Raw genomic sequence first — 26,764 nt, forward strand, 5'->3', positions numbered from 1 at the left:
AGCAATATGATAAATAGACACTGAAATTTTATGAAATTGTATATTTTTGAAAGAGGAAAGGTGTGTAAAACACAAAAACAATACGAATAAATCATATTCTGCCTTATCCTGAGTTTCGCCTGAAAAAAAATTCACCCGAAAATTTGTCATCCGCCCATAGTAAAACCATGGAAACCAAAAGTGAAAAGGGAACCGGTTCGGGGAAAATGAAACTCATGCATGGGCGTAGCCAGGGAGGGGCAGGGGGGGGCTCGAGCCCCCCCTAACTTTCAAATTTTCCTTATATATATATAAAATAGTACCCTGAAATGCCAGCTTAATAGCGTCGAGCCCCCCCTAAATTTCATTCTGGCTACGCCGATGAACTCATGATAAGGCTGATTAATTTTACTAACGGTCTGATATCATGAAAATCCCTTTAAGGAAATGGCCGAATTGAACTTTGTTGCATGTTCACATCGGAGATCTGCTTACGACGTGATTGGAGGAAATTTGAAGAGACTAGTAGCTAGAGCATGTTTTAACTCCTGATGTTACAACAAATTCGTACACCCGAAGCCCTCTACCAATGGGGTGCTGTATGATTCCAATGGGATGCCTGTACAAAATAACTGCAACTAACTTTTCAGTCGAATTTATTTCGACTATGACTACGTGCCAATTGCTTTAATCCTATTTTAAGATAGTTTGAAAGGTTAAATAACATCAAGAATCTTTAAATCAGTAAATAATTTTAGTTCTTATTTAATAAAAGCGTGTTGTTGGTTTTTTTTTTAACTATAATTTTATTACTAATTTATTTTATTATTATTTTTATTTATTTTTTTACACACCTTTCCTTCCTCTGTTTTAATAAAAGGGCTAGCCTTGAAGCTATCATTGGAGGTCTAGTATTCTTTTGCAATGAAACCGAAACATCAACATCATGATAGCTTCAAGGTTAGTCCTTCTATTAAAACACTTGAAGACTTGCTCTAGCTGCTAGTCTCTTAAAATTTCCTCCAATCACGTCGTAAGCAGATTTCCCATGTGAACTTGCAACAAAGTTCAATTCTGCCATTTCCTTGAAGGGATTTTCATGATTTCAGACCTTTAGTAAAATTAATATGATTTATTCATATTGTTTTTGTGTTTTACACACCTTTCCTCTTTCAAAAATATACAATTAAGTTTCGTTAAAAGGTTTCCAAGATACAGCACTTTAAAGAAAGGTATGTATGACGGGTTCTTAAAATTTAAGTTCCGTGCAAATAGGCAACCCTACGTCATATCGGCAAACTATGCTGCACGTATATTCATGTCATCTAGGCCTTCAATCTCTTCAACTTTCATCCAAATCCTGAGAGGTCGCGCACAGAGGTGGCCGCGGTGACATGAAATGCCTCATCAGTGCAAATTACAAATCCTGAAAATCCCGGTATTTTCGAGACATACATACATACATGGATTGCGAAAAATGTGCAAACTCTGTCCTACTGGGAATACTATGGAAAATCTCAGACCCCTGTTTTTTAAATATGTGAATACATATCTACGTACATACATACATCCGAACGTGCCTGACTTCTAAATGAACGGAAATACCATATACGGAAAAGCTGTGTATGCATGTAGGTGTAGCCACTTAATTTATTTGCGAAGTTCTTTTGCCACAATATACTATTGGGGTTGAAGGTCATAAAATATAAACAAGGGTACATATACATACATTCGATCTTAATTTCAGAATTAGCTAATGTAAGCGCCATAGATAGAAATGCGAATTTGCGACTCAATATGGGCATTCATTACTTTGAAATTTTTGAGGGTTACAAAACGTAATCTTTGATATTTTACTTTAAATGGCACTTAATTTTTCACGAAGTGCCAAAATAGCATTTTTGAAAAGTTTTATTATTTTAATAAATTTTTGTGAAATCCCTTCCGTGTACTTCTGTTTCTGAACTTAAGATTTCTAAACTATATACAATTGATGTAATGTGGAACGAGTCATCCCTTGTCAAATTTGGTTTGGAGACAAACCGGTTTCGGCGTTGTGCCATCTTCAGTGTCATTTTTCGTTCTGAATAGTTTCTGTTTGTCTGTCACTATTTATAGCCGTGTTAAATCGTCGTTGGTAGTGCAAACGAGGAAGACCTACTAGACAAGCAAGGTGTATATAAGTTGCCATGCGAATGTCAACATAGTTACATGGGACAAACAGGGCACAAGATAAAAACAAGATATCGTGAACATATAAGGGACTACAACAAAAAAAATGCTAAAACCTTCTACCACCCCGGAATCGAACTTCGCAAACCATATGGCAGAAAACCATTGTACGCCAATGAAAATAGGAAAGACAGCCAAAGTTCTCCATGTACAGCACAAAGGACAACGCCTAAACGTATTAGAGAATATGGAGATATACAAACAAAAGACGTTCGTCGGAAAAATAATAAATGAGCAAATAAACACCGCATCTGATATATTATTCGAACCACTCAGGCTACTATACGCAAAACAAAACAGAAACCCTGCAACTACCATAAACAATGAAATACAGGTCCAAACTACAGAAACAAAGAGAAAGAAAATAACTGATTTTTACCTACCTGTGAATCCATGTAACAATTAATCAAAAAAGAGGTGAGCAACTAATTTCTACCTGAGGATATACTCACAGAACTGAAACTACTGGTTGAACGAAGGAATATAATCCGCTGAGACGTCCCTAACTATGAACCAACGACGATTTAACACGGCTATAAATAGTGACAGACAAACAGAAAATATTCAGAACGAAAAATTACACTGAAGATGGCACAACGCCGAAACCGGTTTGTCTCCAAACCAAATTTGACAAGGGATGACGGAAACTCGTTCCACATTACATCACACTTCTACCCTGTCGGAAACACCAACAACGAAAATGAGTATATTCAATTGGGTTATCTTGTTTTGGCATTGACCTCTTTTTTTTAATGTGGTTGTTATGTATGAAAATACTGGCACCTTTTTTAGCCTTTTCATTTTTCTATTTGGCATATTTTGGCACTTTTTACCCTCAATATGGTACCTCATTAGTTAAGGATAGTTGGCAGCCCAGGTGACTATGCCTCGACTACTTTGCATTGCTGTTAACTGACTACTTTTACATGGTGATGCCTCGAAAAAAGTCAGTTTGTTTTCAGTTAATTACTAACAGGTTATTTATAATTTCGCTTGTAGAGTGCTGATTAATATACTGATTTTGGTACTGTCGATTTGTATGCTTTTATCAGATAAACTATTATCTAATATAATACGGATATATATGTACATATATTAGTCTAATAACCAGGGAACGGATTTTTAGGACCTAAAAACCTATAAAAAAGGCAAAATAAAATAACCAAATAGGCTGGAAAAGGCAAAATAAAATAGCGAAAAAGGCAGGAAAAGGCACTAGGTATTGCAAAAAAGGCAAAAAAAGGCAAAACAAAATAGCGAAAAAGGCAAATATAGGCACTAAAATAAGAAAGAAAATACGAAGAAATCAAAAAATACATTTATTTTAGAAATGTTTATATTACAAGTAAAAAGAGAAAAACTATGAACTAGTTTCATTATATGAAAAATTTGTACTTTGAATCTTTGACTATTTTATCCTTTCGAGTTTCTAAGTCATAAAACTTTAATCTGAATAGTTGTAGTAACATTGAACCACAAGATGCATTTTGAAGTTTTCTGGCAGCATTTTCATTCGATTTTCGCGAAGAAAAGCCTTGAATGTACTAAATGTGCGCTCGACGTAAGTTGATACAAGTGGAGCCCAATTTAAATATGGAACGTTTGAAACGTTCATATTATCAGGAATAAGGGCGTTTTCCTCGCCCTTTACAATTTTATCCACTCCCCTTATTGTCTCCAAGCCTACGTTAGCTGAGAAAACGGCTTTGAATTTTTCCAACACCAATTTGGCAAGAGGTCCCTGCGCTTCTATAAGCCGCATGGGCATGTGTATATTTTTTAATCTTAAAAAAAAAATTTTTAAATGCTATAATCACTTTTTTAAAGGTAGAAAAGGAAAAAAAGGCAAATATCTTAAAAAAGGCAAAAAAAGGCAACATCAAATGTGTATATATGGAATCAGGGAAAGCTAAATCGTGGACATTCTTAATCGAATATACTCTATCTCTTCAGTAGAAAAAAAGGCAATTTCCATAAAATCCGTTCCCTGCTAATAACATACGTTCACAGCTGTCAACTGCCCTGCCCTCAGAGTCAAAACACATGTTTATAACCAAAAAATTCCACAATATTAATAACTAGCGCTTTATTTTACTGAAACGCATATGTATGTAATCGCATCAATAAGCGATACATAATAACAAAATATTTGTTGTTCTTTGGGCCTGTGCTAATCAGTAGAAGAGTTCTATGGTGAAAAATCTTTTACTATGGCGAGACAATTTTACATTTCTTTTGTGCCAATCCGTAAAGCCTGTGTTATAACGGAAGTAACGGGACGGAGTAAACTATCACTTAATTATCTATTCGCGGGCCAAAAAAGTGCCCATCTCATCATCTATTGTATGTGAAATGAATGTAAATGGTTATAATGCACGTAAACGTAACGTAAAACGGAATAATCTAAAATCAATAGATCCTTACGAGTTCGCCGCCATTTGTTGCGATTCACACGGTGTATTATAACCAGGGAACGGATTTTGTGGAAATTGCCTTATTTTCTGCTAAAGGGATTGAGTATACTCGATTAAGAATGTCCACGACTTAGCTTTCCCTGATTCCAAATATACACATTTGGTGTTGCATTTGTTTTTTTTTTTTTTAATATTTGCCTATTTTGCCTTTTCCACCTTTAATTGTAAAGGGCAAGGAAAAAGCACTTATTCCTGACAATATGAAAGTTTTAAACGCTCCATATTTAAATTGGGCGCCACTTATATTAACTCACGTCGAGCGCATGTTTAGTACATTCAAGGCTTTTCTCTTTTTCAGAATGCTGCCAGAAAACTTCAAAATGCATCTTGTCGTTTAATGTCAAGGCATGGTACAATAATTACAGGTATTGTCTTCCCAGAGAGTTTTGCTTCACATCGAAATTCGTGCTCTCTTATTTTCATTTTGACGCAGTTCAATGTTGATTCATTTACTTTTGTTTGGCTTTGCCTTTTATTTTCGCTCAATTTTATTTTTATAATTTTTCAAAACAAAAGAAAAAACGTTCGAAATGAAGTGAGCCATACAAATCTACTATATATTTATAGAAGTATGTATGTATGTATGTGTCAGGTTGCAGCCTAAACGGATGGACAGAATCGAATGAAATTTTGGCATAGTATTGCCATCACAGCTGGGCTTATAATAGGAAAAAATTGGGATTCGACAAGGGGGCGTGGCACCTCCCATAGGCGTGAAATTTTTTATCAGCTGTAACTTCGGAACCATAAGTCACATGAACTTGAAATTTGGTATGCAAACATATCTATGGTAGGTGCTTATAGTAGGCTATATATACATGCGTTTGCAAAAAGGGGCGTGGCACATCCCATAGGCGTGAACACTTCTATCAGCTATAACTTCGGAAAAATAGGTCATATGAACTTGAAATTTGGTGCGCAGACGTATATATAGTAGGTGCTTAGAGTAAGGTATATATAAATGAGTTTGTAAAAGTGGGAGTGGCACATCCCATAGGCGTGGAATATTTTATCAGCTATAACTCCGGAACTATAAGGCACATGAACTTGAAGTTTGGTATGCAGTCATATATCGATGGCTGAGTGGCAGATCGACCTATCTCGGCAGCCAGTTCGAAAACGCCTTATCTCAGAAAATTTTTAAACAACGCTCTATCTCAGAAAACTTTTTAAGAACGCCCTACTTCAGAATTTGATTGAAAAACGCGCTATCTCGAAATTTAGTTTAAGAACGCCATATCTCAGCTGCCGATTCAAAAACACCCTATCCCGGCTTATTTTCAATGTATTTTCGTTTGAGATAGGGCGTTCTTGAACCGAATTCTGAGATTGGGCGTTATTCAGCCAAACTCTGAGATAGGGCGTTCTTCAATAAAATTCTGAAATAGGGCGTTTTTCAATCAAATTCTGAAGTAGGGCGTTCTTGAAAAGTTTTCTGAGATAGGGGGTTTTCGAACTGGCTGCCGAGGTAGGTCGATCTTCCACTCAGCCATCGATATATGTTTGAAAAAGAGGGCGTGGCACATCCAATAGGCGTGGAAATTTTTATCAGCTATAACTTCGGAACCATAAGTCACATGAACTTGAAATTTCGTATGCAGGCGTATCTGTGGTATGTGATTATAGTAGGGTATATATACATGATTTTTTAAAAGGGGGCGTTGCGCATCCCATATTCGTGGAAATTTTTATCAGCTAAATATAACTTAGGACCATATGTTACATTAATTTGAAATTTGGTATGCAGACGGTAGGCGCTTATAGTAAGGTATATATAGATGGGTTTGTAAAAGGGGGCGTGGCACATCCCATGGGCTTGAAATTTTTAACAGATATAACTTCGGAACCACGGGTCACAAGAACTTGAATTTTGGTGTGAAGATCTATGATAAATGCTTATAGTGAGGTATATATAAATGAGTTTTTTTGAAAGAGGCACATCCCACAGGCGTGAAATTTTGTATCAGCTACAACTACGGAACTATAATTCACAAGAATATGAACTTTGGTATGAATACATATCTATGGTAGGTGCTTATAGTAAGGTTTGTATACATGAGTTTGTATAAGGGAACGTGGAGCATAGGCGTGGAATCAGCCATAAATTGGGAACCATAGTTACATGAACTTGCAATTTGGTATGCAGACATATGTATATATAGGAGGTGTTTAGAGTAAAGTATATATAAATGAGTTCGTAAAAGGGGGATAGATATGTATTCATCTGTTATATCACTTGGATATTTAAAACTGCGTTTTTTTAACCTTACAGTCTTTGGACCATTTCGAAATGGAAAGATTAAGCCGTTTTTTGGATCCCGTGATGCGGTTACACGAAAAATGTTCATTCAAAATGAGTAAAACTCCCTCCGAAATAAACATTCTACCGGAAAAGTGCAGCTATACTAAAACAGCTAAGCGAATAAGCAGCTAATCGGAATGTACCAAGGCGAATTTATATAAGGTTGTGTTACTAGCTCAGCTGATTTTGTGTATGTGTTTCGCCGCACGGCTTCTGATATCAAGTTGAAAAATTTTGTTTGAATTTTTACACACACTCTTACAGATTTTGACAGTTTATGCCGCCAAAGCAAAAACCAAATATATGTAAATTTTTGTTTTTGTACTCCTGCTATCACCTTATATTAATTCACCTTGGAATGTACCGTAGTAGACTAATTTTAATTTAAAAATTCTATCGTTGCCTTAATCCACCTAATACTAATAATCAAACAAGATTTGTTGTACAGAAAATTATGACAAATATATAGTAGATAGTTGAAGCACGATAAAGCTAAAAGTATGGTTCATAATGATGCCTTAATTTAAACAGAAAGAAAATAGTTTGTCTCCTTTAATTTATGCTGAACTGAATATTTGTACTACTGTTTTTTATTTTCCTTTGTTTACCCCGAACGACGTCGGGTGCTCTGCTAGTGTTTAATATATTTACTAAGCAAATGTTTTTTTCGGCTTTTGCAAATTAAATAGGCAAGAAGGTTTGTTTAAAAAAATACGTGTACATATCTGGTATATGGGGTATGGAAATATCCCTTTTCCCTAGCAGTAACCTTCTAGCGTGGGCAACAATGATGTTTATCAAATATAGCAGATCGGAATATGCGCTCTCTGGGAAGACAATACCTATAATTATTGTACCATGATGTCAAGGGACATAAATACAGGTAGAAGCTATTTTGACATTACGCTCACGAGAATCAAACCTGCAAACTTCAACTTGTTTTGTTGTTATTTCCTATATTGCGATACTCTTAGAATGTCATGTCGTTTTGTTTTGAATGTTAGTTAATAGCAAATTTGAATTAAAATTTGAGTTTTTGCAGTGCTGCGCAGTTTACTTTTATGTGCATTTAATTGTGCGGTTTATAATAATATGTAGTAATTAATATTATCGCGAACATATGTACATACGTTAAAAATTTAACACCTGAAGCGCAGTTTTTATGAGGTGTCAAATATAATGCACATACCATCAATTTTTTTACACATTCCTCAATGCCTTTCATGGCAGGGACGTTGGGAAAGCAGCTGCGACGTAGAGCTACCGGAAATACCCTCCCACAACTGCAAAACTCATAAATCAAGTTTTGATTGCTTAATAAACGAGTACCAGGATGCCCGAGATTTGCCGGGAGTGCAAATATTCTTTAAAGATTTCAAGATTTGGATAGCCTTAAAAAAATATTTTGGAAATAAAAAAAGTATTAAGTAAATTCCTCGCTCTACAATTTAGGTCGCAACCCTATTCAGAAATACGCTGGAATGAATGGTACATATCTTGAGCGNTAGAGTGCAAAGTTGCTAAGTCCCAATTTAAAAACTGTACAGGAGAGGAAACAACTTTGTATAGCCATTTTCTTCAAATATTTCGCAAAACTTTGAATACAACATTTCGCCTGTTTAAAGCAAAGAAAAACTCCATACGAATCGGAGGGATTCGATATTTATTAAAAGATTTCGAACTTTTTTGGCCTTATCGATTTTTCGGAGCTTTTTTTGGCCTTAGCAAATTTTCCTTTCATTGAATATATAAACGAGAAAACATAAAACAAGGACCCTTACCCTTTTCGAAACGATGCAAATTTAATTTATCTAGCCTCCTATATCAAAATATGATTTTTCATTAAAAGTGAAGTTAGCAACTTTTCACTCTAAGCTAGCGATATATGTATGAGTTTTACAATCAGTTTATCGTAAATTGTAAATAGTTTTATTTAATGGTATGTTTAAATGCTTTCGGATATTGAATTTTTACTCATATTCATAAAATTTATGACTCAATTTGAATCCCGGGATAAATCCCGTGATCCCGGGATTACCTAAAAAGTATCCNTTTTTAACCAGACCCAACTACCAACATGTATTTCGACCCGCTGAATCCGACTCTGAGATCCGTTTGACTCGTACACTCTCAAAATTTCTAGTAAACTGCGAAAAAAAATGGCAATAAATTCTCCATTCGCCATTTCTTTATAGAGTAGACTAAACATGTTTAGAGAAATTGTTTTTGTATATTTTTGTTTTAAGTTTTTTCTTATTAATCGTCACTTTCAAAAGTACCTGGTATTTACATTATTATTTGTGATGTATGCGTTCCTCAATCAAATGGTTTTTTAAATACAATTAAAAAAATTTTTACTTTAAAATTTGTCTGATTCAATAAATATCGCTAGCGTAGAGTGCAAAGTTGCTAAGTCCCAATTTAAAAACTGTACAGGAGAGGAAACAACTTTGTATAGCCATTTTCTTCAAATATTTCGCAAAACTTTGAATACAACATTTCGCCTGTTTAAAGCAAAGAAAAACTCCATACGAATCGGAGGGATTCGATATTTATTAAAAGATTTCGAACTTTTTTGGCCTTATCGATTTTTCGGAGCTTTTTTTGGCCTTAGCAAATTTTCCTTTCATTGAATATATAAACGAGAAAACATAAAACAAGGACCCTTACCCTTTTCGAAACGATGCAAATTTAATTTATCTAGCCTCCTATATCAAAATATGATTTTTCATTAAAAGTGAAGTTAGCAACTTTTCACTCTAAGCTAGCGATATATGTATGAGTTTTACAATCAGTTTATCGTAAATTGTAAATAGTTTTATTTAATGGTATGTTTAAATGCTTTCGGATATTGAATTTTTACTCATATTCATAAAATTTATGACTCAATTTGAATCCCGGGATAAATCCCGTGATCCCGGGATTACCTAAAAAGTATCCCGAAATAGGTGGCAACCCTATTAAAAATATTTTTGAATTAGGGATCTTTAAAATACCTTTTATTTGATACCCGTATTATGATGTTTTAATTAATTTGTAACTAATTTCGAATAGGTGGCAACCGTATACCAGTCTTCTCGGAGACAATGCCTATTCAGATATGTAGCCTTAAAATCCAAAACATTATCTGTGTACAAAATTTCATCAAAATCGTTAGATCCGTTTCCGAGAACCCTATGGATATATATATATATATATACAAGAATTGCTCGTTTAATGTAATAATAAACCAATTTACATTAAACAAGTAAATAAATAAAAATAAACTTGAAATTTACTTAAAAACATCAGCCAGTGAAATGTATTTTTTTATTTTTCATTTCACATACTCATTCTCATTCTTACTCTCCCGAAAACTTTAACGTTTGTAAATTTGACGTCAAATTGGCTTCTACCTGTTTTTAGTGTACCTTGGTTCAATGTTACTACAACTCATGATTCAATAATTAAAGGTTTGCTCATTAGTTAGAGTTTAGACACTCCCTTAACTCCCTTACAAAATCTTTGCACACATACACGAACCCACACAAAGTGCCTTGCTAAGGGAGCCGATTTTGTCAAGAGGAACGAGAAAACTGTTTTCTGAGCAAACCTTTTATTATTGGATCATGACTACCACTATAGAGTAAGAAGTTTTGTGAGTTAAAAACTCGAAAGTTGTAAAAAATTCAAAGTACAAATTGTCCATATAATGAAACTAGTTCATAGTTTTTCTCTTTTTGATTGTAAAATAAACATTTCTAAAATAAATGTATTTTTTTTTTTTTTTTCGGTTTTTGTCTTTTTATTTCTTTATATTATCTCTTATTTTGCCTTTTTATAGGTTTTTAGGTCTTAAAAGTCCGTTCCCTGATTATAAGGCATAACTTTTTACTGCTGGAAATTTTTGACGTTGCTCTGATGCAGATACGGTTGCCAGTAGTGTTACCAGATTTTTTTTCCAGCCATACGGGGCAAACGCATAATTTGTCCCAAAAATACGGGATTTACAAAAATTTAACGGGAAAAACGCGAAATAAAGGATTTGCTTTTAAGCTTATGATAAATTTCGTTTATTTCATGACAACACTTTTCTGTACGCAGACATATAATTGACAAAACGATAAAAACATAGTAAAAGCTACAGTTGTGGTCAAAATAGTAGCAGCAAAATTCAAAATGATGCTGTTGGCAACTTATCTTTATTTATTTATTGTTAATAATTTCATTTAAAATATGGGTCGATCTATATCAGATACCACATAAATAAAAGTTTCAAAGCTTCCACAAATTTCACAAAAACTAACTAAACTTAAGCAAATTTTCATCAAATTTTGTTTTTTTTATTAGATTTTCTAGATACATTTCGAGTATGTGATTTTAAAAGCTGCAAGTTTCAAGGCGGTAAAAATGACCACTGATATTTTTATATTTTTTTGTGTGCATTTTTTTCTAACAATATTAAAGTCAGTTTAGTTCATGCGTTATATGGAAGAAAATTCGCAACACCCTCCACAAAAAAAAATTCTAAAAAATCACCGGTAATTTTTAGCTATATTTCTCTTACAGAGTTGCATGCAATAATGCTTGCTAATGACCTACTCACAATAGCCGCGCTAAAGCATGACCATGTTGAGTAGAAGTTTACAGATTTAAGTGAATAATGAAATTGTCGAAAATTCGGGAAAAATCTTAACCCGGCGGAACATTTCAAATTTAATGCAAAATACGGGATGTCCCGGCAAATACGGGACATGAGGCCATGCTAGTTGCCAGACGTAGTGATTTGGAAAGGACAGTACTGAATTTTCACTCGCTGTACTGAAAATTTTCAATTCCCAATTCGGTACGCAAATGTCCTTATCTTTTCGAAAGGTGTACTGATTTCAGCCTATATTCCACTTCGTTCACTTTATTGGTGGATACAGAATTTTGGTTGGGGAGGGGCGCCAAATCAACTTGCCAAATAAGGTTAAATTCATCGATGAGTGAACGCTCAAAGTTCAAGCTACAAGACACAAAATTGTACATTGTGTTTATTAAAGTAGTGCATGTATGTATATTAGGCTGGGTCAAGTTTGTATGGGGGAAAATAAGAGGCATAACACCGACCCAATAAGTTTGATTTTGTCGCATAGTGTATCAGTTTAAAATTAATAGTCCACTTTATTTTAACTTTTTTATTTTACCTTCGTTTTTCAAAATATCGTCCACCACATTGTATTTGCCATTTAGACTATCAAAATGTTAATTCTAAATTCGTGAGTTGCGACAACAAAAACATTAGAATCAGTCATGAGCTAATAACAGCTGTGGACAAGAAATGGAATTTAAAAAGAATTTAGGATTGGCCGACTATGTCCGAAGAAAATTGCAATTAAGTGGGTGCACTTTGTTCAGATCTCAAAACCCGAAATATGGCTAAATCTCAAAAACTCTTCAACGTTTTCATATTCTGATTTCGTATTTTCAACGAAAAATTTTCCATTACAAATTCATATAAAAATGTCGCAGGTGGGAATATTTTTTACTCCTGTAAAGCTCTACCCAGAATTGCAGCGGACGACGATAAAGCGGTCGATGGTTAACCGCTGTCAAAATTAAAACTCACAAAGGCATATGGAATGGCTCATAATTGCGACGACAGCGTTTTTACTGCCCACGTTCTTCGGTTGCTTTAAATTGAATATCCAATTTCGAAAAGGGCACATGACTGAGTATTAAGACTTTTCAGGAAGTAAAAAAAAACTAATAATTTTCTAAATAAGAAAAAGAAAAAAATTAGTTGCACTTCGGGGCCACTTACACTGCCCAACAAAGTTCTGTTGCGTAAACTATTGTAGCCGATTCTTATAGGATTTTTCCCGTAAAATCCGAATAAACTTTGGTTTAAAGGTGCCGAAAAAAGCGTTTTTGGACGTTTTCGAGCCTCTTTAAAACAATAAATTGATGCCATATATCTGTATGTGTGGGAGGATATGAAAGCCTAAACACTGCCCTTTCATACTCAAAATCAAAAAATTATGGTCCGAACACTGAAAGCAATTGGAAACAGTTTTTTTATACGAGTACCCACGATTTTTTAACTCTTGTTTTGTCTGTTTCTAATCACTTGTGTTAAATGAATCTGAGGCGCTGGAAATTTCTAAACAGGCTGAAATTGAAGCTAAACCTTCATCTAAGAGAACAGGGCACAGACCAGCAAAATTTATGTTGACTAAAATATTACGATCCTTATAGGATTTGTCCCGTATAGCCCGAATCTGATGTTAAAAATTTGGCTCTAGTTTTCAAGCAACTTGGGTTTAAAGGTGTCTTCCTCATCTTCATTTCCACTACTAGAGTCACCGTCCATCGGTATTTGTGATTAATCCATGAAACCTTGTGTTGTACTTCAAATATTGGTACAGGAATTTCTGCAGCATATCGATAAAGGCCGTTAACCCTTTAACCATATTTTTTTGTTTTTAAGTATTAATGGGCACTGTTTAGGCTTTCATATCCTCCTCCCAGACCCTACAGTACGGGGGAGCGACTACGGGACTGATGAATCGGTGGCTTCCTGATAAACTCCGTCAATTACCGAACGACTACTTGCAGTGTATTTCATCGATTACTTTTACAAGGCAATGTCCTAGGCGGTAGTCACCATCGGCTCCTTCTGCACTACCGGGAGTTACTAAAGTAGTCACTTGTGTGGTTTATGGGCGCCCTCTGTCGTAGTTTTTCGTTATTCTGCTTCCGACTGGTTCGAATCTGCACTACCATGTGCACTACCACGGGTTAATAGAGTAGCTACTTACCTAGGAGTCGGTGAAGTAGCGGTTCAAAAGTGACTCCAGAAGTACTGGAGGGGATGTATTGCATTAATTTTTTTTTTTTACAGAAGCTCAAAAATGTCCAAAAACGCGTTTCGTTACCTTTAAACCTATGCTGCTCGAAAACTAGAGCCAATCTAATATCTTTAGGGCCAGATTCGGATTCTACGGGAAAAATTCTAAAAGAATCGGGTATAATATTTTTGGGGGTTTGAGCATCCCCTGTGGAGGGAAATATCCATATTGCCATAATTTAGTTTAATATAATAATAATAATAATAATAATAATAATAATAATAATAATAATAATAATAATAATCGCAACGGTTTTTACCCTCCATTCCCGCCCATTCGCACGAGAGGCGCAGTCCTCACGACGTACGGAACCAATATTTTAAATTTTTTGCGCCGAGTCACGGTAGGCAGTAGTTTGTTAAGTGTCGAGATCTTAAACTGTTCAGCTACAGAACTAAATTCATCAGCTGATTTTATGTCTTTATGTTAATGATTCATTTATTGAGAGAGGATAGTATCGCTTTCTTAATGCTGAAAAGCGAATCAGATATATCAAATGTGCTGGAATGAGAGTTAAAATCCTGGCATAAACAACGGAGTGGCTCGTGTAATTCAAAATTAGTTTTACAAGTTTTCAAAAATAGGGGAAAAAGTGTCTTGATACACGGGGGGGAACATTAAGGCTAACTTCACCCAGAAGAAGCGGACTTGAAGCTGAGCCTGTCAGTAATTTAACCATAAAGATTGTACCAAGCATTTGCCTGCGACTGACCAGTGTAGGAAGATTAATAATGTTAAAAAATATTTTAAGATCTCTTTTCAGAGATAGTAGTCGAGAAATCTAACTTTAATTTAAGCCAGGAAGGTTCTATCACCTTTTGTATATTTGCTAGAGCTTCAAAATATGGCAAAAACCGCGATTTTTTCACACTTTGACCTCGTTTCTTTACTCGTCACTGGCTTTCATAAAGAGGAATAGATCTGAATTTAAAGATCCCTATACCAAAAAAATTGTATACAATGCTTTCGTGTGATCGAAACTGGAGTATGCGTCTGTCATTTGGAATCCTTATTTTGATACGCACTCAAAAAGAGCAGAGCGTGTGTAAAATTTGCGTTATACCACTTGAAGTTTGATTTGCCAATACCGCCATATATTTCTCGCTGTAAACTAATTGATATGCATACTCTAGCTCAGTGATTCCTAAAGTGGTCCCAGGGGTCCACGGAAGATTCGACGGGGGTCCACGGTGGCGTGAACAAAATATGGGGGTCCATGAGTTGTAAATGGGGGTCCACGAAAATGTATCTGGTTTCGATGTAAAAAACCAAAATGGTGGCTTGATAGCCTCTTTGTTCAACTTTCATTTTTTTGACTGGTGTATAGTGCTCTTGACGCCACCATTACCTTTGTTGAAGAGTGCCCTGAGACTGAATGCTGGTTTGATTCCACCGCTGAGACCGGACTCACACATTGTCGAATCTTCACTGATGGCTGCAAAACTGAGTCCGGATCATGATCTGGGGTCTTTTTCGAGGTTAATGGAGATAAGTTTTACTTCTCTGGAGGTAATTGCAATACTCAAAGCCATGGACTACGTACTTCCAAACATAACGAGGTTGTTTTACTCTGGGTGCCAGGTCACTCTGGAGTATCTGGTTATGAGATATCTGATCATTTGGCCAGAGTTTGCTCAGACAAGGCATTCCTCGGTCCGCAACCAGTTTTAGCACTCCCACCTTCGGCAATCGAAGCCACCATTAGAAACTGGGTGAATACTTAGCTCAGAAATTACTGAGAGGCATCGAGGGGATGCAAGTGGGCAAAACTCATGTTGCCTTCAATCTCACAAGGTCTATATAATTTTTTGCTCTCACTGAGCAGACGACACTGCAGATAACTTGCTGGGCTGCTGACTGGTCACTTCACGTGGCACAAATACCTAACTGGGATAGGCGTAAATGACAAGTCCATTTGCCCATCTTGCCTTAAAGAAGATGAGACGGTGGAACACTTTTTGTGCTTCTTGCTTGCTTGGTTATTTGCCATCGATTTTTTAAACTCGTTCTTTTTTCTATTGTCAGTTTCTGAATTAAAAGTTTGGCGTAGAAAGCTTAGCCGTTTTGATGTTTTAAGTTTTGTGTTTTAAAAATGTGATAAATATTTTTCGCCTCACTTTAAAACTCAACTTAACACAAATAAACTATTTTACATATACTCCACGTGCAAAGTCATGAGTGAGCCGAACATTTGTTGAGTATATGGTGAAGATAATGTAAATAACGCTAGCGCTCGCAGTGCTCTTAAAAAATATAACTCTTCCGAGCGAGAGAGTATTTTGATGTATTTACGAGCTCTATTTTTTAAAACATACAAGTGTGTAATCACATTATTTTTGTAAATAGAACACAAGAAAATATTTTACTTTTATTTGGCCACTCTGAGTTTAGTTTTAGATCTAGTTTTCACATTTAATTTTTTTACGAGCTTTGGGAATAATTAGAAATGTATCAGCTGGGGGACCACCGAAACCAGTAAATTTTTGAAAGGGGTCTACGAGAAAAAAAAGTTTCGGAACCTCTGTTGACTGTCCTGTATTACTAAAAGTCATAAAACTGAATACTCCTGTTCGATCTTTGTATTTTGAAACTTTCTCATTTTCTACAGAAATGTTTCCTTATGTGGTATATAACACCCTTCGCTCCACTATTTAGTTATGGTTTTGCAAAATAATTCAATAAATATCATCAAGCATGTGCGGTAGACTGTGCCTTATTTTGCACACTCCCCCCAAAAAAGCTCATTTGGTCATAAAAACCTGACCTCCAAAAAATTTTTAAAATCGGGGAACAGAAATACGTCCCTCAAAGGTCATAAAGTTCAGAAAATTCATGAAACTTTTCACAAAGCGGACAATATTTTGCCTATAATTCAGTAGTAAATTTAAAATATTTTAATGGTATTTGATGAAGTTTTTTCACCTCATGTCAAAAATAGCTACAGTATTTTAAACCTCCACATCTTTTAAAGTTATTGAGTTCTTTTGGGAAAAAGCTGTGGGCCCTTTTGAAAAATTGAACATGACGTCTCAAATATTGCATCTAAACTAACCAGAAAACCCAACACTAAAAGAGAAGAGTTCCCTACAACTTTGGCATTTGAATATGCTACGAATTTTTATCAGAAATTGTTAAAAAATGGCGAAAACCGGGCCAATGCAAATATTTTTCGCANAACAGCGGACGTGCCTGCCAAACTGAAAAGCATGATGGCGGCAGTGTTTGACAGGCACGTTCGACGATGCGAACGGCAATGGAAGGTAAGAAATGGAAGATGGATGACATGAGAATGAAAGAATTATGAAATAGCAGAATGTCGAACCAAAACGAATTTCAAAAATCTGACAATGCGAATGACGTCAAAATGAAAGAAATGCAAATTAGCGAAATGTCGAAACAGAAGAAATAGATGACAGGCACGTGTTCAAGGGTTTCATGCAACAAAAACAGTTGTTGTGTTGCGCCATTCAATATTAAAAAAATTTGTATGTGGTTAAATACGCTTTTTTATTAAGTTGAAAAAACTACATATTTCGCCAGCCAAAAAGTGTATAAATAAATATATAGCATCTTGCTATAAGATTTATTTATAAAAACGGTTTATGCTTATGGCCTTATTCATAAAAAATAAAATAGATCTAAAGAGCTCTATACAGTAACATTAAAAAAAATAGATTTGTTTATTTTTTAACATGTAACTTAACTTTTTGTGCACCCATCTCTTTATCTGTTTATTATTCTCAAATTTTTCTTTTCCTTAATACTCATTTGACTGAGTTTCAATTACAACCAGTAAAAATCGTGATAAAACATTAGAAAGTAAAACCATTCTCTCAATTCGTCGGCCATGATGTTTTTCTGACGTTTGCAAATATTTTAAAATCATATAAAATTGAAAATAAAAAAATGAAATTGTTCAAAATTGTTGTTGTTTAGATTAAAAATGAGAATGTGTGTGTGAGCTTGAGTTCGAATTTTAAAATTATATTGCTGGAAAACGTCAGACTGTCTCTCAATGATTTTACCTCGTAATGTTTTTATCATGCTAAAAATCAAAATATTTTATAAGAAATTTCTGACCGTTTTACGACGGAATTTAAAGCTTCTTTTGTTCAAATTGAAAAGATTTCCTCCTTCGCACACTTCTGTAATGTTTTTTTATCGTAGTTATTATTCTGTTGACATCAAAATTGCCATACATTTTATGTCGTTGCCAATACATTGTTTTCCGGCGTTTCCTCTGTGAACTTTTATAATTATATTCATAAAAATATTACTAGTTTTGGTTTATAATTTTTTTCCATCTTGCTATTGCTGAATATCAAAAAGGAATTAATAAATACTAAAAAGTTAGTTACAATTTTAGTGAATGGTTCTTGTAAATAATAGTATTTTGTGGTTGAAATGACTTGATCGCCGGCAGGAACTAATCAACTTGTTTGCCAAAACCAAAGCAGACGGGAAGGAAAAATAGTTGTTCATTAACGATTTGTCCGAAATATCGTTCTTGAAACGCGCTACTGCTCACTAAATTTGTAAAAATCAAAATTTTTCACTTAATTGTTATATTTTTCTTCATTTTGGTAAATTTTCACATCATCACAGCAGTTCGCTCACAGCAGTTTCTCAATTTTGACAATTCTGATCTAAAAGTAAACGAAACCTCAGAAACTTTAAATGCACTGCAATTCATACCTACTTCCCCAAAAATCACCTTTTTTCGTGTTTTCCTTGTTAAAAGTTTTTTTAAATCATATATTTTTATCGCCTTATTCATAAAAAATAAAATTTTTAAAAGGCTTTTTAAATTGCCGTTTGCAAACATTTTTCAATTTATAAACCCTTTTTTAAGCTACTTTATTGTTTATGAATAAGGCTATTAGAAATAAGCACAATTAAAACACGTTCCTTATCGAAAAATTTATTATTAAGAAAATTTGCTGTTCTCACATTTTATTTCAACATCCAATTCGACTTTGATTACTTTTTGTACAGATATGTCATCGCCGCCAGGATGGCGCAATCTTGTATTCCATCTTTCTAGTCAAATATGCACTTAGATCTAACTGTCATGGTAACCATGAATATTCATTAAAATCGTTTCAATTCGTAATAAAAGTAATTTACATACTGCTAGTCTAAATATATTTTTTAATATAAACTACCTTTTTTAATTCTAAAATAAATCAACAATCTCAAGATTTATAAGGAAATTATCTTCAAAAAATACGTCCCAAAGCATCCCTGTTGATACCATAATTCAAATGCAAATTAGAATAGAAATTTTGATGCAAAAGATTTTCCGCGATATTCATCATACAAATTTATCACCTTACTTGTCCGTATGTCGCTCTGGAAAGAAATATAATTTAATTTATATGTTTTCTTAAAAACAAATGCAAATTTACCTATTTTTTCCACCGGCAGGCACGAATATTGTATTCAAAACAGAAACAATGACAACGAATTTTACACACATTGTTGTATTTTAGCGCAAAACGATAAGTTTCACGAATATTTTAAATTATTGCCTGGAACATACACATTTATCGTTATTATTGAAAATGTAAGACTTGGCATGCATTTTTAATTTCTTATTTAATCAATTCAAATGAATAAAAACACATTTTTCTAAAATATTTCTCAATTTACATTTTAAAGTTTTTTCTGAAACTTGAATGTAACTCTGTGCGGAGAATGAGAGAATTGAAAATCAGGTCTCAGCTGTTTTCAAATGTAAACAAACAAAATGGCGCTTTCCATACTTATAAGCCTATACAATGATGCAAACAAAATTTCACTTTTAGCAAAGTATTTTTATTTTATAGAATTGAAATATTTTCAAGTGGCTATGCTTGCTGTGCCGCTGCCGTTTTTAAATAAGCAAAAAATTTGTTTCGTAAATTTGTTATAAAAATATAATTTTATAACATAATTTATTAGAATATAAGTTTCATACTTGTTCCGAAATTTAGAAAAACTTCCCAAATTTTCAGGAAAATTTCAAACTATTATGCACAATTTTTGGAAAATTTTTTGGTAGCCCATTCAATTTTAGTATAATATGCTGATTTTAAGTTTCTACAAAATCCGGTTGATTTTTGATATTGTTTGCAGACAGCATCAATCATTTCTTCCGTACCAATTATGTTTTTAACCGACTTCACAAAAAGGAGAAAGGTTATCAATTCGTCGGAATATTTGTATATGTATGTAACCGCATAACTTTGGACCACGTTAACTGATTTCTATAATTCTTTTTTTAGAGGAAAGGTGTTACCTCACAGGTGGTCCCATATTAATTTAATTAAATCCGATCATCGGGTCATGAAGAAATTAACGATAATCTTAAATTTTTAAGTCGGTTTTGAAGTCGGTTTTGTTTTTTGATTAAAAATTACTGGTTTGTTTTAAAAAAATTTAAAACAATTGAAATCGTACATATCTCACTCATATTTTACGCTTTTAGTTGCGAAAACTAAAGCTCGCTTGACTTACAGCTAGTGATATATTTAGCGCATCATTTATCGCAATATTTTTTTCACCACAGTTACAGATACACTTGCTTGCGATAAAAGTGGAAAAGCGTTATATTTTACGATATAAGGTGTATCGCAAGGTTACAGAAACGCACTACAGGAGTTCAACCTGCTGAAGTAGCCAGAGCGAACTTGGGCTAATGTGGTCCGAGTCTCCCGAGGCAGACGAAGCTCCGTCTCGCCCACGTCAGGGTGGCTGTGTGTCCAGAACGGCATTCACAGGTCTCGAGTCTACGTAGCTTGAGACCGACTCCCTGTGAATGCCGCTCAGGGCCTGTTGATATGCTGTCGGGTCCAGAAGGAGTCTTTTAGCACGCTTTACGGTAATTACTATTGCGTAGAATTTTAGGCAGAGCTTTGGTCCGTTTGACGTGCAGCGTCACCAATCAGTCCAAAGCCACTGCTACTAGCGCTGCGCATTAATTATATAACATTGTTATGTAAACTTTTACAAAATAAATGAAATTAAGATAAGATTTAGTTTATTTTGTATGTGAATATGACATACACTATCATACATACTCTTTTTGTTACGAGTATCGTTATTCGAAAGTGGACACACTTTAAATTATTACAAATTTATTTTACTTACTGAATAGTATTACATGTATGTTAAACAGCAATCCACGGCTCAGGGTAGTAACCTCTCCAACTAGCGGAAGATGGAATTTGACAGGTAGAAGGTTTTTGTTCATTAAAGCGACCATATAGTTTTTAAATCTGGAGAAGAGAAAAATACTTTTTAATGTTGTTTTACAGCGGCGATCGGCCGAACTAGAGTTAACGGCACTTAATTATCGAGTTTCTGTACAACGATGCAAGTTAACAGCCGAGCTGAGTAAATTTACATTGCAAAATACGCCCTTAGAAAATAATAAAGGTTATTAGGCTGACTCCCTGACAAGTTGGACTTGTTTCAAATAGGTAATAAACATAAATGCTGAACATATTAAACCACTCAATAACTCTGGATGTAACGTCCACGTGCGGAATACAGTAATTACACTGTTGCACTGCATTATTGCAACCAGCCATTTATGTAACGGAATAACTACGCTATGTTTTTAAAAGACGATACCACGCTAACTATTTTCGGTGAACAAAGTCATAATGGTTTTGTTTTATTTGCACTCAAAGTTTAAGGGGCCAAACGTGTCTCTCACCTGCGACTACATAGTCTTTAAGAGCTAGTTAGTTCTGACATTTGATGAAAAATTATTTATTTGAGGAAGTTAAATATGCCGCACAGTGGTCTGAATCCCAAATCTGGGCGGACAAAAGTCGGAAAATTGAACTCTTTAAATTAGTATTTTTTAGTTTACCTATATCTCGTGCACCTAGTTTTCTATGATTAAACCACTAAAAAAGTTTAATATGGCTGTATTAATCCTTTAAGCGACACTCACCCACGTAGAGATGATGTTGCCGAATTTCCACTAGGCATTGAAATGGAAAAATGTGTTCCATTTAAAAAATGCCATGTGGAAATGAATTTTTTGAACGTAATCACACGATTATTTTTAAATGCACAACTATAAAATTCTCATATTTTCCATTCCTACATCGGTTTGATAACTGGATTTACACACTACAACATAGTGTAAACTATTTTATTATTTTTCTAATGCTTAAATTTTAAAATCGCCAACAAAGGTTAGTATTTGCAAATTTGTATATTACAAAATTCAAAACGACAAAAGTTAAATTGTGCGAAAAATCATTTATGGGAGAATTTTTAGTAAGACCTAGTCTTTCCATAACCATTGATACTTTTTTGCTTAACCTTTTTAATAGTATTTCTGAAAACATTCTTATTTATATTAGATCTATGAATAATACGTGGGTGTTTCCATGACGTCGGATATGACACTCGTACAACTTTTGATTTCTGATTTTTATTAATTTATTTTTATTTTTTTTTTTTGATTTGATTTGTTTGATACTTAATCCTAGGACAACAATTCAACGAATTATTTAAGCTAGTTACATACCTAAAAATAAATAAAGCAAAGGACAAAGGATAAGTTTTGTGGTATTGAAATTACAAAAGTTGTTTAGCATGGAACATAAATGATTTTGAATTAAAGTCTAAAAATAACAATATTTTACTTAAATATAATAATGTAATATAAAAGAACATACATCTACATGAAATTTCTTAGTAATATAGAAGTTGATTAATTCTTTTTTGAAGAACAGTGCATTATTTAATTGTCTTAATCGAATGGGAAGAGAGTTCCAAAGACATATAGAGTGTATGAAAAACTGTCGTTCAGACACACGAGTCCGATATTTGATGTGCACTCTAAGTGTAGACCTCGATGATTGAGAAACTGAAGCCTGCCATAAAGATAGAGAGGTTCCGTTGTATATATAAACTTATGTAAAAAAACGAGTACCTTAGTTTTTAAAAGGTTATCAAAAGAAATGTTTAGCAGTTTTTCAGCATTTGGTGATAAATGGTCAAGTCTTTTTAATCCATATACATATCTTGCAATGTTGTTATAGACAACATTTAGCTTTATCTTACATACGGAGGCACAATTTGCATAAACCTCAGCTAGCTAAGAGTAGTCTTATATTTGAAGGAGTGAAGTATTGAGTCAACCAGAGTGTACGAAGCATCCCATACACTTTACCTACTGTGCTAAAAATGTGATCTTTCCATGTCAATGTTTTGTTAAAGATTACGCCAAGATTTTTTTGCCGTGTCAACATATTTTATGGCTGACTTATCCAACAAGATGTTACCGAAATTACTAATGACAATGGATTTCCTATGAATGACAATCCATTGGGATTTGTCAGGATTAAGGCATAAGCCGTTACTAGTAGCCCAATCCCCTATAAGAGTCAAGTCAGAATTTAGATTCTTAATACAAATACTACTACGATCCGGAGGACAGGAAACATACAATTGGACATCAGCAGCGGAAATATGGACATCACAATATTTTAAAACGTTCGGTAAGTCGTTTGTAAACAAAACAAATAACAAAGGACCCAGAATAGAGCCTTGCGGGATTCCTCTAAGTACAGGTTGGAAATCAGATTTTCTGGGGCCAATGCTCACAGCCTGAGTTCTGCCGCCAAGGTAAGATCTGATCAAGGCAGTTGCATGGCAGGAAAAGTTAAATAAGTTTTTCAACTTGCAACATCATAACCTACGGTCCACTGAGTCAAAAGCCTTAGAATTATCGAGTAGGGTTAAGAAGACAATATTATTTTCGTCGTTTTGTGATCGAATGCTTTCTACCACGTCCAAGAGTGCCGCTGTGCAGCGTCTCTTCGATCGGAACCCAGACTGACGGTCTGATAGAAGTCTGTTGTCTTGCACATACGAAATTATTTGATTGTATAAAATACGATCAACGACTTTCGACAGAAAAGGTAAGATAGCTATAGGTCTATATTCATCATCTTTTTTGTGAGCAGTAATAACCCTGGCAACTTTCCATTGCTCTGGGCAAAAACACAGGCTGTCAGGTTGAATGTGGCAGGATTTTGGGTAATATTATTTTAAGGAAAGTTGCATGACTTACAGAGAATTTATAGCAGAACTAACTTTTTCTTTGTAGAAGATGGTTTTTGCTGTCTTTATGGCTCTGTTCGCAGTAAGCCGAGCATTTTTAAAAAGATTAAGAGCTTCAGGTGTTCTGTACCTTTTCCATCTCGTGTAGGCCTGATTCCGTATATTTATCAAACGGTTTATATATTCACATTAAACCAAGGCATACTGTGTCGGTTTATTATTTTATGCCTGATCGGAACATAGCAGTCAAAAAGCCACTTAATATGGTCTGGTAGGAAGCTAGTTTGGTCCTGAATAGATACGAGATTCTGAATATGTGTCCACTCCACTAACTCAACCGCAGCTGTAAGTGAAGTAAAGTCAATATATTTGAAGTCACGATATGTAAAAGAGGTTGGTGTTCCTGGCGTTCGGGTGTCATATGTCCAAAAAATCAGATCATGTTTTGAGAATCCAGGTGCAGATTTTGTAGTGGAGGAATTTCTGTAAGTCGCTCACAAAAAATATATCCAGTAGGCTGCTGTTAGTGTTGCTAAAATGTGTCGGAAGGGATGCATTAGTGGGGAAAAGCCCAAGAGATTCCATACTTAGCCTTAAACTGATGTCTTCGAGCAAGTTTCTATTGAAATCTCCGGCAATTATAATGTTTCTATAGTTTTCAATAAGAGGATGAAGTAATTCCGTAAAATTAGTAAAATTAAAATAACGATTTAGTCTATATACACTACCGACAAGGAATTTATTATTTTCGGAAAACACATCTACAAACACATATTCGACGGAATCACCATTGCCGGAAGCACAACTTAATCTACAGGACAAACTATTTTTAATATATATTGCAACCCACTAGCATAACCACTTCTATCAGCTCTGAAAAGTTGATAACCATTTGCTTTTACTAAGTCCTTACTATGAAATGAAGAAACCAAGTTTCGGAAACACATAAAATATCAATATTCGAATCTATAAAGGGCATATCTAAATTCATCGAGTTTTTTATATAAACTTTGCGCGTTCAAGTGAATTATTTTCAGCCAGGTTGTTTTTTTGCTGATGATACGCAACAAGGTGAAAAGAACTCGCCGATTTATGGCCTGGAGACACCATAACAAAAATGTATTGATATATTATTTGCACTGTGTATAGATTTTAACAAATTTAATTAAAACATTAATTTGCGTAATTTAGAAAACATGTATATAGTAAGAGAAAGTGAAGAAAGATATAAGGATCAGTAACAAAACCTAGAACGTAAGAGAGGAATACTATAATCATCCGCATTCATTATGTGCATCTTGGGATGACTTATTTGCATTCTGGATGCGCATCTTGGGATGACTTATTTGCATTCTGGAGTTAAATAAATCATACGAAAGCGTAAGTCACTTATAAAAAAAATATGTCGTTGTGTAGCTTTTTTACCGTCCTTTGGTTGACAAAAAAATTAAGTGCGCTTGGAATACTGGTGTCGAGAAAATCGAAGGAAAGGAGATCATAACGGACGAGACAAAAACAGAAGTGGTTTCAGAGTACATGTAAAAATAAGCAAAACTCTGCGAATCCTGTGAGGGTTTCCTTTCTTAAATATTCTTTAAATTAAGTCAAATTACAACCAATTCATTTTAAATCAGAAGCAATTCGTTGTTGGTTTAATTTAGAATTAAAATGTGATAACGGACGTGACATATCGGTCGTGACAGATTTTTCCCCCATACAATATTTTTACTAGTAATACGTAGTACATCATTTAATTTTTTCAGCTCTTCTCTCCACCGTTTCTCGTTTTTATAACCTTTTTTCGCCATCTGAATACGAAATTTTAAGTTATCCATTTAAACTCATTTACTGCTTGCATTTTCGGTTTAAATTTTTGTGGAAACACCTATATATATATAGATCAGGGTTGTTGCGAATATTCGCATTCGCATTCGCAACCGCGGAGTTTCCGCATTAATTTTAAGGTTCGCAATCGCAAAAGCTCCACATTGATTATTCACAATAAAATGCGAATGTTGTGCAAGTGCACTAATAAAACGTATATTTGGCAAACAAAATGACAAATTGTAGTCAATATTTTTTGCCTGTTGAGACGCGACAGTAAAACTGTGCCCTTTTACGTCCCTCGTCTTTTGCTATTCAAAGCCAAAGATTAAGATCCAGCGTCTGCCTATAAAGAGAATCGACGCACAGTGCTTCCCTTCCATATGAAATGTGGGCAAAAATAGAATAATGGACGGCTTTAAATGAAAATTGGCTTCTTAGTAAAATTGAGGACGCTAATTTCAAAAATGCAATTGGTTTTTGGATAACTTTCATACTTTCACTGTAAATGCAGTTTGAAGTTGAAAATTTGGGTTCTTGTGGCTTTTACATAGGTATGTAGATATAGTTCGTTTTATTTTCCAAAGTAAGGTGTGAAATGGCAGGGCTTGGCCTGTAGATGTGTAATAAAGTTTTTTATTTTTTAAAAGGGTTGCCACCTGTTACAAATTTTATTAAAATTATTTAATAAGTTAAATGAATTAGATATTACAATATGGGTATCAATTGAACTAGTTTTGAAAATACTTTACCTCCAAATGACACGTAGAAGGGTTGCCACATGTTTAAAAAATCAAATTCACTTTAATTAAGGGAATAAGGTAACTGAAATATGTATATCAATATGAGTATAAGACAAATGAAAAATTTTGACATATTTAGCAAGAAATAAGTGGAGAGGAAAAACATTCCTGAGTTAATCTAAGAGTCCAGTAATCTAAACGGAATGTTATCAGAACAAATCACTGATTGACAATGTATGTATTTGTACTAAAACAACAAATACGATG

The 26,764-nt window shown here is 34.3% G+C and overlaps 1 protein-coding gene across 3 annotated transcripts in view; it reads right to left on the reverse strand.

Annotated features, from left to right (window-relative positions):
- The window catches only part of LOC108358715 (autophagy-related protein 9A-like), a 244,591-nt gene that overhangs the window by 37,131 nt on the left and 180,696 nt on the right, over positions 1 to 26,764 (reverse strand). For all 3 annotated transcript variants that reach the window (XM_017610180.1, XM_017610179.1, XM_017610178.1), the window contains one exon: positions 20,991 to 21,118. In XM_017610180.1, coding sequence (XP_017465669.1) covers positions 20,991 to 21,118 — 128 coding nt within the window. The remainder of the gene's footprint in view (positions 1 to 20,990; positions 21,119 to 26,764) is intronic.

This window comes from Rhagoletis zephyria, unplaced genomic scaffold (assembly GCF_001687245.7).
Source record: "Rhagoletis zephyria isolate East Lansing unplaced genomic scaffold, Rhagoletis_zephyria_1.1 Rzeph_scaffold_00287, whole genome shotgun sequence".
NCBI lineage: Eukaryota > Metazoa > Arthropoda > Insecta > Diptera > Tephritidae > Rhagoletis > Rhagoletis zephyria.